The sequence below is a fragment of the Diadema setosum genome, chromosome 2 (genome assembly GCF_964275005.1).
Source record: "Diadema setosum chromosome 2, eeDiaSeto1, whole genome shotgun sequence".
Lineage (NCBI taxonomy): Eukaryota > Metazoa > Echinodermata > Echinoidea > Diadematoida > Diadematidae > Diadema > Diadema setosum.
The window spans coordinates 14,297,842-14,315,103 of NC_092686.1; the positions used below are offsets into that span (position 1 = coordinate 14,297,842).

A 17,262-nucleotide genomic window follows, 5' to 3' on the forward strand; every position below is an offset into this window, starting at 1 on the left:
CTGATGATTTTTTTTTTATCATTTTTTATTGCTAGTTTACAAATTGTATGTCCTGTCTTTAGGAAATATCTACTGAATGTTTTATATGCCCCATTTATTTTCTTTTAATAGTCCAGGTTGATTCGATCATGGAGAGATATTTCAGCATGGTTTACTGCACAAAATCAACCTGTCCTGTCGCATCAAAGTTGAAATCAAACATAGTCATCTATTACTTAGAAAGTCTCTGATTTACTGTCTTGCTATCAGCCACTGATCCGTCATTTACATTCCCGTTTCAAAGCAGTATCTTTTCTGAAAAATCTATCTGACAAAAGGAAAGCTGGAAAAACGGCAGCCAGGAAAATATCTACAGAAAAAGACTTCTGGAACTTCTGAAAACAAGTATGTAACGGAGACTTCAATAAAGCTACCCCTAGTATTTCCTTCTCGAATGAAACGGCAGATGAGTATTATCCACAAAGATACTCCCGAACTGAGCACATCGATTTTAATCAGCTCCAATGGTTCCCATACATAAACGTAGATGAAAGAAATTGTGAATTTGATTTAACCCCGGTTACACCCAAACAAGTGAAATTAGTATTACAAGCCAAGAAGGCTTCTTCCTCTCCCGGGCCAGATGGCCTTATGTACGGCTTGCTTAATGGCCCGGTCCCACTGGCCGACGGACACAAAGCGTATGCAGAAAGGACACAGCGGACGAGCAAAATTTCGGGGATGGCTTCATCCGCTTTCATCCGCTCCAGAAATTGACAAAATTGGCGAAAATTGGCGGTAACGGAACGGAAATAGAGCGGACGTGGGTAGTATGTAGCGTGGATGTTAAACGGATGTTCATCGGAAGCATAGCGGATGAAAGCGGATGGAAGGGGATGACAGCTCCGAAGGGGTTACCGGAGATAATTGCGAAACGGACGCATAGCAGAAAAAGCGGATGCAGAGTGGATGCAGAGTGGATGCAGAGCTGATGTAGAGGGGATGCTTTCGAAATGCTTTATATACGAGATGCATACGCTTACATCCTTTCTATTAACGTGCTATTAACGATGTAAAGACGTTCCACGTACCATATCTTTCCTCCCTCTTTCCGTTTTTAGCTGCAGCGGATGTGAATTGCGAGGATGCCCAGAGGATGCAGTGAGGATACAGCGGACGTTTAAGGGATGCCGCACGGACATACAACGTTTGTTGCTCGTATGTCGCGGATTTACATCGTACACAGCGGAAAGTTCATCCGTTCTAAAAGTTTTAAGCAGCTTAAAACTTTTTGCGCGGATGAAATCACAGTGGACGGATGCTCGATGGATAGAGCGGATGAAACACGTATGCGATGGGTACACAGCGGATTCGTAGCGTTTTCCAACGGATGGCAAGATTTTTTGTACGCTTTACATCCTCTTTGCATCCGTAAGTGCAGTGGGACCGGGCCTTAGAAATACTCCTTGTGTTCACCATTTCTTGGCCACTCTATTTTCTCAACTACTTCTTGAAACAAATGACCCCCCTGAGAGCTGGTCCTGTTGCCAAGTAACGCTGATACATAAGGCCGGGGATACAAATGTACCGGAAAATTTCAGAATGATTTCGTTAACTTCTTGTGTAAGCAAAATTTTTCACCAAATACTCGCAAACCGTCTAGCATGCTATCTGACTACAAATTGTTTCATTGACCCGAATGTGCAGAAGGCTTTCATCAATGGAGTTAATGGTTGTGTCGAGCATAATCAAGTCTTACATGAAATAATTGCGCACAGTAAAGCTAAGAAACGCACACTGCATCTAACGTTTTTCGATCTGGCGGATGCTTTTGGGAGTGTTAGCCACGAGTTGATATCCCATTCCTTGCATCGTTTTCATGTACCAACCAATCTTTCGGTGTATATCGACAATCTGTACGGTAGATGGTAACATTAATGGTTGTCTCAACCTTTCACGTTTAAAAAAGGTTTGTTTCAGGGAGACCCCCTCTCACCTATGATTTTTCTGTTGTGTTTCAACCCCCTTATCGAATATCTCGGACAGATGAAGGATAGACTGGGGTATGATCTGAATGGCACCAGAATCATAACAACTCCGTACGCAGACGATTTCAATTTGATCACGAACAACAAAGTACAACATCAAAAAATAATTGACCAGTTGCACTCATACACAATAGCAGCGTCAATGGGACTCAAACTAAAACCTTCCAAATGCTGCAGTCTTTCTATCTGCGGTGGTGTCCCTAAAGAGATTGAGTATTCAATCGGCACTGAACGTATTCGTTCAATCAAAGAAAAGTCTCATAAATTTCTGGGTTCGCATATTTGTTTTATTGGCAAACCAGCCAAAGTATGCGAGTTCGTTCGAAATGAAATAATGGTCAAGATGCAAAGAATTGAAGAAACATCTGTCCGTCCGGAGTTTAAGGTTGCAATCTATTCACGTTACCTGCTAAATTCTATCCGTTTTTTGCTTACAGTTCATACACTGCAAAAGACCCACCTATAAACTCGATGTAATGACCGACAAATATTTGAAAAAATGGTTAGGTATTCCCGCTCGTGGTGCTAACATCGCCATTGTTCATACACTTACCCCATGGTCTCAACATCCCCAGCCTATCTGACATCTACCGCCAGTCTCAATCTCTAGCTTTCACCAGATCGAGAGTCAAAGCTGATAGTGTTGTTAACCAAGCGATTGACTCCGCCATTGAAAGAGAGTCAAATTGGGCACGTAAACAGTCCACTGTTGTGCATTGTAACGTAACTCATGGTAAAGTGGAAAACTTAGTTAATGTGCAGACAAGCTCATGGAACACAGTAAAGAAAATGGTTAAGCAGGTAATAGAGGAGGATACAGTGAAATACTGGACTGATCGAGTAGCGCCACTCTTAGTGCAGGGGAAATTCACATCATTACTGTTACTGGAAAATGAGAATCTAACATGGAAATCGATCATGTATAACCTCCCCAAAACAGTTCTCAGTTTCATCATCAATGCGTGTATAAATTCTCTGCCCTCCTATACAAATTTGCACACCTGGGGTAAACGCCTCAGTGATAAATGTGTCTTCTGCCCGGGCACCACATGCACTTTGCATCATATACTTTCAAAGTGCCCAGTTTTTCTAGATAACATAACAACCTGCTGAGGTATTATGTATAAAACATTTCTTGAAAATCTGTCCAATGGGACGATTTACACTGACTTAGAGGGGCACTCAATCGCCGGGGGCACCATACCTCCCCATTATTCTCACTACAAGTTTGCGCCCAGATTTAGTTATCTTAAGGGAAGAACAAGATATCACGATTGTTGAACTAACTGTTCCCTTTGAAATGAACCTCAAGGATGCACATCAAAGAAAAGTAGAAAAGTATAATTCAGTTGTGCGGGATATCCAGGATAAGGGCTACTCAGTGTCATTCCACGCGATAAAAGTCGGGGCAAGGGGCCTAATAGACCGGGGGAACAAAAGCCGTTTAAAGCGACTTCTGAGAACAACAGGTTCAAAGATTCGTCCGAACGAATTTTTCCAGACACTCTCTAAACTCGCCATACTCTCCTCTTTTTCAATATTTTACGCCAGGAAAGAGAGAGCTTGGGGAGAGGTTCGGCACCTAGATCCATGACTTAATAGTTATGCAATATTCACACCCATATGAAGCCGAAGTGGAAGTACAGTAATGTGTTTGCCGGTCTGTAAGTCTGTTTGTAATCATTCATCTGTCGGTTTCATGTATGTGTTATGTATGTGATATAATTACAGAATATTGTTTGAGGTATGTTATAATTATTGATATAGATATTTATTGTTTGTATAATATACAGGCGCAGATGTTTATGGTTTATAATTATGTGGTATTGGCTGTAGATTTTTTTTCCCGGGGGGGGGGGGGGGGGGAGAGGAGGAGGGTAGCCGTAGGTATGAGATGCATGGGATAGCGGATGAAATTTTTTTCTGCCGCTGCGGCTGGTTTGGATTTCCCTTTTTTTTATGTTTTGTTTTTTGTTGGGAAAGGAAAGGAATTTGAGGTTAAATGATATGTTTGGAAAGTTGAGATGAGATTAGTATTATGCACTGTAATATTATGGGTGAATGGGTAATTGAAAAAAAAATGTAGAAATGTTTGTTTACAATTTTTGGTTTTAGGTTGAAAAAGATGTATAGTTGTAAATAACATGGGTTTTGATAATTATAATATGTGGTGGGGGGTATGAGCCAAATAAAGATTAACGTTGGTGAAGATTTGATGAGATGGTGATGATAATGAGGTTTATGTAGGTTTTTTTTTTATGTATGTGTGTGTATATGCATATACAGCGTGTTATGTCCCAGAAAAAACGAAACCGGGTTGCCGTGCAACTTTTTACTATCAAAATCATACCTTTTCTTTATGAGATATACATAAATGGAAAGATAAACTTTTCTTCTTTCATTTTATGTACAACTCAATGTTCATTGTTCATGCATGACTGAGTTAGAACAATGGAAAGTGGTGCTACCAAGTTTTCATTTGCACGCGCAAATGGTGATTTTAAGTCAATTTTTCAGACTTTTAACGTTACGTTTTCGAAAAACAAAGTTCATAACCCAAATATTCATATTTTCTTCTTTCATATGAGACCTTACGCGTCAAATGTAAATAATGCATGCTTGAGAAAAATTTGTATGAAAGCATGCTTCATTTCTACCAATTCTACGGATAGTCGAAGAAAACAAGCATTCAGCTCTCCCGACTTAGCATTAGACAATGGGCTCATCTGCACCATTGAATTCACACAAAACAACCGCAGTGCTACAGTGAATGTTGTTCGGGGGGGGGGGGGTAGGCCTATTTACAGAGAATGCTGTATGAGACGGACAGCCCTTTGTTGTTATTTATTTAGAATAGGCTATGAGACATAACCAATAATTGAAGATTAATATCGTGAGTATTCTCAGGCTGCACGCAGTCCAATGGCTACGGGAAATCAACATTACAACAATGATGCACATTTTGATGATTTTTATACCTCAAATTTATTTCACTGTTTTTATTCCTCTCTACATTTCCCTCACGCGTGGTTCATCCTTCATCACTGACAGGGTTTTGAAGTTTTTGAAGGGGGAGGCGAAGCAGAAAGAGAGGGTACATCACTTTATTTATCACTGAAGTCGCGCTTCTACCATTTCAAAGGTGCAAGTGCAGGGTAGAAATTCGTCTTTTTTTTGGGGGGGGGGGCTCGGAAGGTTTTTTTCGGTCCGTTACTCCCACCCCACCTTCCCAAACATTCCGCTGATGAACACCCTTTGCTCTGTAGTTAGCTGCATGGTCAGGCAAGCTCATGATCACGTGCTAATTTAGGACCCTATTCACAACCGAACCATCTGTAACATTCCCTTTTACCACCTCCCTTCATGTTTGTGGAAATTCATTGAAGCATGAAGGCCATTGTTATCTGCCAAGTCGGGCAGGAGTCGGGAAAGCTAACTGCTCCTTTTTCACTATCTATCTATCTGGGTAAAATGTAAGGATATTTTCAAATTAAGTTTTCTCGAGCAGGCGTTGATCATTTTTTACGCATGGGATATCATATGAAAGGAAAAAGAATGAATATTAAAGCTATGATTTTATTTTTTTGCAAAATATTGCTGAAAAAGACTGAAAAATTCATTCAAAGTCGCCATTTGCTCGTGCAAATGAAAATTTAGTAGCAGCACTGTCTATTGTTCTAACTCAGTCATGCATGAATTATGAACAACGTGTTGTGCATCAAATGAAAGAAGAGAAGTGTATCTTTCAATCCATGTACTTATAGCAAATATATGATTATGATCGCAAAGAATTGCAATGAAACTCGGTTTCGTTTTTTTCTGGGACACGCTGTATATAGGCCTTTATGTGTATTAAAATTTTGTATAATTTATTATAATATTCTAATGCGGATTATTGTATTAATACTGTGGATGATAACTACATCACTGCTGTTATTGTAACACAGAAATAGTATAGGTATTGATTTTTTTTTATTAATTGATCACCGGTAATATTTGATATTCTATGTGTGACATGGGTTGCAATAATGTAAAGTCTAATTGTTGTTTTGTACCCCCATGTACGCGTCTAAACCTGCCATTCGTTTTGAATGAAACGGTGGACCTGGTTCTTTTGTATACCGGTACTTGTTATTCTCACACTTTCTTGAACTTGAATAAAGTCATGATTAAACAACAATGATTTTGATTGGCTGACACCTGATTTGCTTGCTATCAGCCTCTGATCCATCATTTTTACATTTCCGTTTCAATGATTATATTATCTACCCTTACATTAACACTTGTTCACAAAAAAAAAAAATTATTTCATCTCCTCCTCATTGAGTTTTACATAACAAAACTATGACGATAGGCCTCCTACATAATATCGCCGTCATCCAGTCAGAAACTCAACCGAACCATCACATCACATGCCATAATATACTAGGCCACAAACCACTGCACTTTGCATTTAGAGCACGCCATCTCGTGACCATCACCCTTACAATTTTGACGGGAGGAGACGTTGCCTACGCCTTTTTGCGAAATTATCACAGATAAAATCATGGATCCAGCTCTTGACAAGGCCAGTTCTTACCCACAACCGCCAGAGCCAACACCAGGGGTAAGCATCAAATAACTGACAAAATTATCAGTCCTTCAAAAAGCCTCTTTGAAATGATTGTGGATGTACGTCTCACTCAAAACTATCTTGTTCCATTCTTGCGCAGGCTCCGCCGCCCGGTGTTGCCGCCCGAGATTACCGCCTGCGTGTGCTGAAGGAGCCCCGTGGTTTTCTGAGGGCCATTGAATTCGTGAGTGTCATTGTCAGGAGACAGGCCGTTGCACAATCAATGCCAGTAACGTTAGAACTATTTGTCTATCTCTGATCTATACAGCCGATATGATGTCATCTTTCTGGCGAGTTTATAGCAAATAATAGAATGTCACGTGGCACAGGCTTCACTGTCAATCTGGTTTTGGCATCGTCCTTAGCATTTGCAATACAAACAATCTAACGTTAGAACCCTGTTGTATGTAGAATCAATTGTGTTATTTAAAGCATGTTCATCTCGCAGTTCAAGCTGCTTTAGGCTAGATGTTAGCTGTACACAACTAGTGAAAGGCACTAAAACCTACCCTACAAACCTAATTAGGCTCCTGAGTATAGAAGCAGTAGCATTCCATTGTAGTATGTGCTACTACCCGCTACACTCAGGGGGTCTACTTAACTGCGACCAGCCCCAACACGCAGTCACAGTACAACTGTGTATAAGGAGCGTCCCGGGGCTAGGGGTCTACTGTAAATTAGTAGGCCTAATAGAAACTAGTAGATAGGGCCTAGAAATCTACTAGAAATCTTCACCTAACGTTAGATCTACAAAATAGTTGATTAGCCCGACCAGACGCATGGGCTAGCTGTAGAGTCGGGGCACCAGTTTGTTGCAGGGGTCCAGTTTGCGGCACCCCCCTAGGAATATAACCATATCTTCAAAAGTAGAAGGGTACCACTACCAGGGTATTTTTTTTTTCTAAATTGTTTTATTTGAAGAGCAACTGAAGAGCTTTCTTTTGATACAGTACCAGAATCATGAAATAACTCGGATGATGGCCTTCATAATTCTAATTTAAACTGTCTGTGTCACACAGTTTTTAAAAAAAGTATGACTTTCTTAACAAAACGTCAAGATTCTGTTCTGTTGCTAGGTAACCACCATCATCCCTTGTTTGTATCTTTATACAAAATCTTACTATATGAAAAGAGGCCTGGCATGGTAAGGATTCCTTGTGTAACTGTGTTAAATATTCTAAAATTCATTTCCTTTGTCAGTTTTGAGGATTGCAACAGTGACCAAAATGTCAGGGATGGGTCCGGTTTGCGGCACCCCTATGGGATTTACACACATAGCGCTATTTTACATGTCAAAAAGGGTGGAAATTGATGAAATACATGCGATCTTGAAAAACTCTGAAATCGTGAGGGATCGAGATAATGAATCCAAATAAAGTGTTCTAACAAGCTGAAAACTAATTGGACCATCAAAAAATATTTGGTTTTTGCAAAATTGTAATGTTTGAAAAAGAGCAGGGGACATTTTTGTATGGGGTGCTGCAAACTGGACCCCACTGCCGCAAACCGGGTCCTCTTGGTGGTTGCAAATTTTCAGCATAAAATTGATTATTATGACTAGGGTAATTGTCCACCATACAAAATTGTGATGCATTGTCAAGATGCCTTTGGTACCGATACCTCTTCCAATAAAAAAAAAAATATTTAAAAAAATATTTAATTTCTGTTGCCCATTTTACCAGAATACTACTAAATACTCTTGAAAAGGCCTTAAAGATGATATAAAGTTTTGGTACCCTGAATTTCCTTGTCTTAGTTTGTGTTTCAGGTTAAAGTACCTTTCATATAACTAACACTGTGAGACTTACTCGCCCCAAAGTGCTCTCATGTCTTAGTAATCATGCAATAATGGTTTCGTACCAGAGCCGTTTACTAGTATGCGCCGCCGTACGGCGGCGAGGTAGTACACGTATTGTACGAAACCATTATTGCATGATAACTGCAACCAGCAGCCCCATACGCATAGCTAACTGCGACCAGCAGCCCCATACGCATAGCTAAATGGGGCTTCGCATTGTAGCATTCAGGATCATGACAGATGTAGTATCGCGGGTTATTATCAACTTAAAATCCAAAAATTTCTTCAATTTGAAGACTTACCAGTTAGGTCGAAGTATTGAAAACAGGCTTCGGGCAACGTTTGGTTTTGCCAATAGTCCCTTTCTGTTCGAATTGATGACTGAATGTGACTCGGTCGAGAGGACCTTGGGAGAGCTACTGTACACTGAATTGACGGCCAGCGCATGCGCACTCAGACATCTTATCCATTCATGGATTTGAAATTTGTGTGCATGTGATGTGTGCGCATATGCTGGCCATAGTATTCAGTGTATGTAGCTCTCCCAAGGTCCTCTTGACCGAGTCACATTCAGTCATCAATTCGAACAGAAGGAGACTACTGGCAGAACCAAACGTTGTCTGAAGCCTGTTTTCAATACTTCAACTTAATTGGTAAGTCCTCAAATTGAAGAAATTTTTATGCCTCCGCCACGAAGTGGTGCCGGAGGCATTATGTTTTCGGGTTGTCCGTCCGTCCGTCCGTCCGTCCGTCCGTCCGTCCGTCCGTCCTTCCGTCCGTCCGTAATGAATTTTGTGGACAAGGTAACTATCGAAACCTGTTGAGGTATCCTAATGAAACTTGGCATGTATGTGTATTAGGGGGTGAAGTTGTGCCTATCAACTTTTGGGTGCACATGCTCAAGGTCAAAGGTCAAAAGGTCAAGGTCAAATACATAAAATTTCACTATTTCCACCATATCTATTGAATGCCTGAAGATATTTTCTTGAAACTTAGTGTATACATGTTTTACCCAATTAAGATTCTCTGGTGAAAGTTTGGGTCATGAGGTCAAAGGTCAAAGGTCAAAAGGTCAGGGTCAAATACATAAAATTTCACTATTTCGACCATATCTATTGAATGCCTGAAGAGATTTTCTTGAAACTTAGTGTATACATGTATTACCCAATTAAGATTCTCTGGTGAAAGTTTGGGTCATGAGGTCAAAGGTCAAAAGGTCAAGTAAAAATATTAAAACTTCTTTTTTTTCTCCGTACCTTAGAAAATTGTTCAAGGTATCTTCATGGAACATAGTATATACATGTACTGACTGGAAGTGATTATCTAGAGAATGTAGGGTACATGGGGTCAAAGGTCAGGGGTCAAAGGTCAAGTGCAAGACTTCAAAATTTTGCTATTACCCTAATATTTATGCAATGCCAGCAGGGTTATTTTTTTACACTTGGTGTATACGTGTGTAACCTAATAGAAATTCTCTGGAAAGTTTTTTTTCTCTCTTTTTGCCTCAAAGGTCAAAAGGTCAAAGATCAAGTGAAAGTGCTGAACTAACTTTTTCCTCCATATCTCGGAAGTGGCTCAAGTTACCTTGAAACTTAGTACATATTATGCATGTTCTACCTGAAAGTAATTATCTTATGAATTTTAGGGTCAAGGGCCAGATGAAAATGGTAACAATTTACTATTCAATTCAGAAATTGCACTTTTTCTCCACACCTGTACCTTGAAAATTACTCAATACCTAAATGTATGAATGGGTCAAAGTCAAGTTAAAGTCCTTAAATCCCTAGATACATGCTCTCCTATTCATCCAATTAAACCTACGTCAAGGAAGGTGAACATTCAACACATTTGTGACAAACTTGTCATTCCAATATTTTGCCAATTTTGTGAAAATGTGATCACACAGTGTCCACATGTACTAGACCTATTGGGAAAATCATGCATTATGGCGGAGGCATACCAGTCGCCAAAGCGACATTTCTAGTTGGATTTTAAGTTGATATTTACCCGCGATACTAAATCTGTCATGATCCTGAATGCTACAATGTGAAGCCCCATTACGCTATGCGTATGGGGCTGCTGGTCGCAGTTAATTGCATGATTACTAAGACATGAGAGCACTTTGGGGCGAGTAAGTCTCACAGTGTTAGTTATATGAAAGGTACTTTAACCTGAAACACAAACTAAGACAAGGAAATTCAGGGAAACTTTTGAGGTACCAAAACTTTAAATTATCTTTAACCTGCCGCAAACTGGGTCTGCTACTCTAGGCCTATGTAGAATCTAATGGCAGGGGTCGTACTTAACTTTTTTTTTAACTAGCCAGGCGGACTACTTAGAATCAATTTTGACACTGACGCAATATTTTGGCTAGCCAGACGGACTAGTAACTTCAGAATTTTATGATTTTTAGCTAGTCCGATGTGATTTTGGGTGGCCAATGGCCAGCGGACCATTGCCAATTTCGAACCCTGTAATGGCTGAGCTGAGTAGACTTTTAGTACAGTGTACAGTCGGCCAGTATGTCATTACAACAATACGTAGATCCTCTACTGTAATTTAGTACTTACATGCTGAGTTGTGTGGGTAAACTCAGCCTTTTTAGTTACAACAGGTAAACTCAACCCCTGAGGGTGCTAGCAAGGGGCTGAGTTTACCCGCTACTGGCACTAGGACTAGGCAGAGTTTATCCATAACTCCTTGCTGGAGAGTTTCACCAAGGATGGCATGAACTGGTTTGGTTGGGTGTCCAACACTTCGACACCCTGACATTTTTCTATCAATAGAAACATTAATAATCTCACAGTTTGCCTGAAATTTTACTCACATGTGGAGAAAATACTCCGGATTCACAAGCGTGCACTGAAAATGCAATCTGAGGTACGCGCTCTAGATGGCGTTTTCGAACCCATGGGGTGTTATTTTTTCGGCACTCAGCTGCCCTGTTATGTATATTGAAACCGACCACCCCCACCCTCATTGACAATATACATGTAAAGCGCATATAATGCACCTCTCTCCTTATCCTCTCGTCCTCTTTTTCACTTTCATCACCTTCTCACTAGCTTGTATTTGTATGTAAATATTTTAGCTTTAATATTATACATCAACCAATAGTGAGAGCTTGATCATAAACTTCTCAAATTTTAAATCCAACAGTTTAAGATAATTAGAATCTAACATGATTCTCTAATCTCTATGACTATCTTTGGCCTTTCATGTTTGTTTAAAAATCGAAAATAAGTTTCATGTTACAAGTTCTTTAGTATGAAAATTGTTCGACCATACGGCTGTAGCGGGCGACAAAATGATTACGTCATTTGTGTGCGCAAAGCAGCGGAGGTTGAAAGAACAGCATAATGACAATTTTGCAGTCAAAATCATCAAATTTATTACGGAAGGATCTACATCTAACAAGTCAGCAAAGGTAGTTATACAGGAGAGAAGTAATTCGATTTTGCTAAATTTAGGTAATTTCTAACTTTTAGAGTATTTACCTACTGGTACTTGTTTTTGCCTCATTTCACGCATTAGCGTAGCGCAGTGAAGAATCGAACACCATTATATTGCGCGTAGTCCCATGCGCACATTTTCTTTCTGTACGCGCAGTGCCATAAATACAGGGTGGTCTGTTTCTATGCATAGTGTTGATGTGTTAGACACCTACTATACTATACTCTCTCCACCTATTTCATATTCTCCTCACTCAACACTCAACTTGTATTACCTCAGTAGAGCCTAAACCCTCTAAATTTCTGATTTGCAACCGTCTGCTCGGAAGACTTTTTTCTACAACATTATCCCTCACTGATTTTTGAGCAATTTTTCGTATCTAAAAATTGCAAAATTTGAGTTGAAAGTAAGTTTACTTAAACAATGATCTCTGTACTTAATGTAGTCTACTTCTTTTCTTTTCTTTTTTTTTTGGGGGGGGGGTCAAAGCTACAAGTTATCACTTGCTAAACTTCTGATGCTACCACTTTTGAGTCTACCACTAGTTCATAAAGTTAAATGCTGTTGTCACACTGTCAGCAGTGCCAAGGGTTTTTTTTCCCCCTTCTTTTCGAATGATGCGAGCATTCCTTTGTTTCAGCTGGTTGCATACTGCTTTGAAGTGGTCATTCAGTACCCTTTTGTGCCATGACTTCTTGCTCAATTGTACAACTTTCTTGTTTCAATATAGATATACCTCTAAATAAAGCTCCTTACTTTCCCTACTATGCAGTACTTCTGGCTGTCTGTTATTGGTCTTCCGTTCTGCTAATATTATTAGTGAGAGTTGTACAGAAAGTACATACGATTCAGTATTTTCCCAGGAACGAACATTACCTGGCAGTAAAATCCCTACTGAAAAAAAAAAAAAAAAGATAAAAAAGTCTTTCTACTGAAAGGCCATAATATTTCTCTCACCCTAATATTAAATAGGCAATTCCCTGTTCATTTTGTGTACTTGACCTTCATTCTAGCTTCTAGCAATAACATCTTGATCAAAATCATTTTCTGGATACTGATTTGGAACCCTCATATGATATCATTGCCTAACGTTTGATATTCATAGCATGTGACTCTCAAGTCTCAGTCTCACTGAGTGAGTAAAGCTGTGATGAAGTACAGTATGTACACGAATATTATCAGGCCACTGAAAACAATAAAACGCTTGGTAGCTGTGTAAAAATTGCAAAAGGTTAACAGAAAATTGTCTTAATTTTTGTATCATTGCCACAACAGAACTCCTTCATTGAGCAGTGTTCAGTACAAACATATTGTATTGTACAGGTTTACGAGCACTAGTTACAGTCAAACCTGTCTATAATGGCCACCCAAGGGAGACGAAAAAAGTGGCCGTTATAGACTGGTGGCCGCTATAGACAGGTCATCCAACTTTTGTGTGCATTGCCTACATGTAAGTGTATCATGTATACATACTAACATCTATATACTGTATGAGAACAATGTTCACATGCATTTTTAAATTCATGAATTTCGCGAGAGCCAAGATTCACGAAATTAAAATGCTTATGAAAGTTCTTGTCTACACTATACGCATTGAATGTTAGAGGCAATTCGCGAAAATTACATGCCGTGAAAAAGATCGTCAGCTCCATTTCGCAAAAATGTCATGCTGCGAAAATATTGTGTTAAAGTATGTACTTTCATGTACGTGTATGTACACAGATGTTTCATGCATTGAGCAATTCTGGTGTTCATCAAATTGTTGCACAGTAGCATGTGTACAGTCATGAAGAATACTAGTATTATGACTGAATGAGTGATGAATGCAGCGATGGCGATCACTGAACGTTGCCCAGGAATGACTGGCACGGCTACAAAGCAGAAAAGCACACTGAATTATCGGCTAGGCTACAGCTCCATTGGGCCTGCGGCCGCTATAGACTGGTCAGAATCTACCGCGGGAAACAAAATTTGTGGCCGCTGGCCACGTTCGGCAGGTGGCGGCTATATCTCTCGGGGGATTTTTCAGTGGCCGCTTTAAAAGGCAGATTTGACTATACTTGTTGATACAGTAGATCCAGTGCCATAGCACATATTGTAGGGCTCCCAATTCTGTACTTGTGTAATGTAAATGCCCCAATGCCAACAATAAACTTAAACATACAGCAGGGTCTGGATCTAATTTTGCTGAAAAAAGGGGAAATGACACCATTTTGACCATTCATTACAGGGTAGAGCTGTCTGTTATTTACAGCACTAGCCTCTTCATTCTAATCTAAATAATTCACCAGCTCTAACTGCAGGAGTTCATGTTAGGAATCAAAGACACCAATTTGGTGCAAGCTAAAGTACACTAATTTACTGTAACTAAAAATGGCAAAAGGACTGCTGCATTATTTTGAGATCTGTAACAAGTGAGTTAAGGCCACTCTCGGCCAAATTACAGTGTTCATCAGATAATCAGGAACTGTTCCACTCTACTCATGTACGAGCTCTTGATTTTATTTTTCATTGCCATCTTGTCCGTGGTGCCTAGCATGTGTGTTGCTGTCAATTTCTACAATACATTGTAATTGTGCATCGTCTTGTGTAATAACGTGCTGGGTTCCCTGTGGCGTAATTACCATGTACATGCTGTATATATATGCCAGTCACCATTTAAATGGGAGCCCCACCTAAATGGGGGGAAAAAAAATTCTAATTATTTTTTTTTTTTCACCTTTCCAAATATACAGTGTAGCTTGAGCCACTGTGCTACTGAATGATGTAACATCTAAAAATAGGGGTGTGTGTAAGTTACAGAAATATGCATGTATTGGCAGTTCTGGTGGATGACAGTGGTATGGGTCTAACTAAGTAGTTATGTGGGATCTTGCTGAAAATGTTTTTGTAATGATACTGGTTTATCCCTTTTTAAATCAAAAGAGCTTGTTATCAAGTGGTGGAAAAGGGCATTAATGTACAATAGACATACAAGGTAACATACGTTGTATGTCCATCATAGCTATGCATGTATTTGCCAGAGAATCTATGAATAGGCACAATTGTGATCAATCCTTTTGGTAGCTATGTACAATTTTGTAGTCCTTTGTTGTTGTTGTTGTTGTTGTTGTTTTGTTTTGTTTTGTTTTGTTTTGTTTTTTGTTTTTTGTTTTTTACATCTCAACTCTGTTTTACTTAGTATGTTTCTTATTTCCATCCAACTCAGTTTAGGTTCTTTCGATACCGAATTATCACTCTGCTTCAGTAGATCAGAGAATTCCTGAAAATTTCAACACCACATGATATTCTGGGCACAGCTCTGGTGAAATAATGAACATATACCCAAACTTTGGCATTAGCATCGCATATCAAATAGCATCTTCTTGGAAAAATCTATAAATACATCTCAATGCAGGAAATGTCATATTATGCTTTACAACTGTATGAGTAATTGTGATTTGTTATCATATTGCAAAAAAAAATATATATATAGACTAATATCCCCAGTTATCCAGCCCTTCCTTATAATGCATTTTAACTTGTCTGGCATCAGAGCCCAATGCTCTCTCCAAAGACCCTCATGTAGTGTGCATCAGACAGATACTGCCATGGCTATCAGAAATAATGTGTGGTGTCTCCTGTAAGATGATAGTGAGGATTACCAGATTGCTTTCCAGAGCTCATGAGATTTGAAACAATTTTAGAGTGCCATTACAAGTTGTTCTCAATGATTACAGTTTTATGTTTCAGAACACAATGTTGCCCTTCAATTTATACCTACAATTGTTAAATTGATCATTTTGAATGCACTGCCTTCCTATTAATATGACAAAGCACTCAATTTTTAAGATTAATGGTCTAATCCAAAGATCAGAAGATATCTATTATGAGATCTTACAGGCAATAGATAGCATGAAATTTCCACACACAGCATACTTCTGGACAAAACTTCTGTGTTAGTAATACTGCCATCCTTTTACAGTCCCTGTGGAGCAAATTTCTATATGATGGTGATTTCAGAGTACAGGTGTACAGGTGAATTGTTATTGTTTGGATTGTAAATTCCCTCCATCTTTGTTTAAAAGGAATGGTTGAATAGTCTTGTGAAGAAGTTCTACTTGGATTGATAAGATGTAAAATTGTTCATAGTAATTTCTTCAAATTTTGCTTTTTTTCTGTATCTTTAGATATTTATAGAAAACAACCCTGAGATGTGTATTTAGTCTGGGAATTGCCTTGTGATCACTCTTGATAGGTATCTACAAGGTATTGTAGGATCAGTAGAATTATTGTAAAATCAATGCAGTGCATGCTGTAGCGTACTTGTATGTGCACTCTTACAAACGTGTATTACCAGATATGTGTATGCACCAAGCCTTGATGGCAACTCACTGTCGCTCATTATATATTGCAGTACAAATCCTAGGTGTACACTAGTAGTTTGACCAAAATAAGGTTGTATTCTAAAACACATCAATATTCTTTTCCAAATTTGGCTGCTTGCAAAGAGGCTGTTCTGTGACTGATTTCCAAATCATTGCTGAGATTCTTGAACATGATGTATATATTCCAAGCCAGGCTGACCTTGGTAACTCCCAATCACAATGTCAGGGTTTTTTAATCATCAGCAGAAAATTTATTCCAAGACACTGGATAAAGAAGGACTTATCAAAATAATTGATACACTGTAGAGCCATCAGCAAGGAATTCAATCCAAGGAAAAGATCCAGTGTACAATTTAAAGAAACCTATACACTAAAGTCTTGCCAAGTCACACTTTAATGCAAAGTTTAATCAGTGCTGCACACTGGCACTGGTCCGACGGTCCCTAACCAGTAAAAATCAGTGTCGACCAGTAACTTTTTCAGGAATGGACCAGTAAAAAATGGAAAAACTGGGTACCTACTGGTCCAATAGGCAGTAGAAAAAAAATGGGTTAGTGTACAACCCTGGTTTAATGATTCCATGTAAATTAATGAAAAATGTGAACAAGTTATTCAAGGTATTGAGGAAGAAGCAGTACATATTTTCTTTTTTTTTTTTTTGCTTGTTTGATTTTGTTACGACCAAAATCACTCTGAGAATGATCGCACAAAAGAAACAATCAACTGATGTTCAGGCGGTTTATTAACAGTGATATTGTGGGTACAGACTCGTAATCGGTTTTCACATCAGTACAATAATGATCAATAAAACAATTATAAATCGGTAGTGAAATCACTTACAGCCAAATTTGAAAGCAAGTAATCCTTTGACAGTGTCCAGATACGATGTTCGATGCACCGATGAATGATCCTTGACGCACCGATGAATGGTTCCTCCGACGTAACTCCAAAGGCACTGGTTGCAATAATCCACTTTATAAATCCAGGGTAAAGTCCACGATAAAC

The 17,262-nt window shown here is 39.1% G+C and overlaps 1 protein-coding gene across 1 annotated transcript in view; it reads left to right on the forward strand.

Moving 5' to 3' along the window:
• Window positions 1-6,506: 6,506 nt before the first annotated feature.
• Window positions 6,507-17,262, forward strand: part of LOC140240087 (synaptophysin-like) — a 29,214-nt gene continuing 18,458 nt past the window's right edge. Inside the window, exons 1-2 of the mRNA XM_072319897.1 lie at window positions 6,507-6,633; window positions 6,740-6,823. Coding sequence (XP_072175998.1) covers window positions 6,574-6,633; window positions 6,740-6,823 — 144 coding nt within the window. The 5' untranslated portion in view covers window positions 6,507-6,573. The remainder of the gene's footprint in view (window positions 6,634-6,739; window positions 6,824-17,262) is intronic.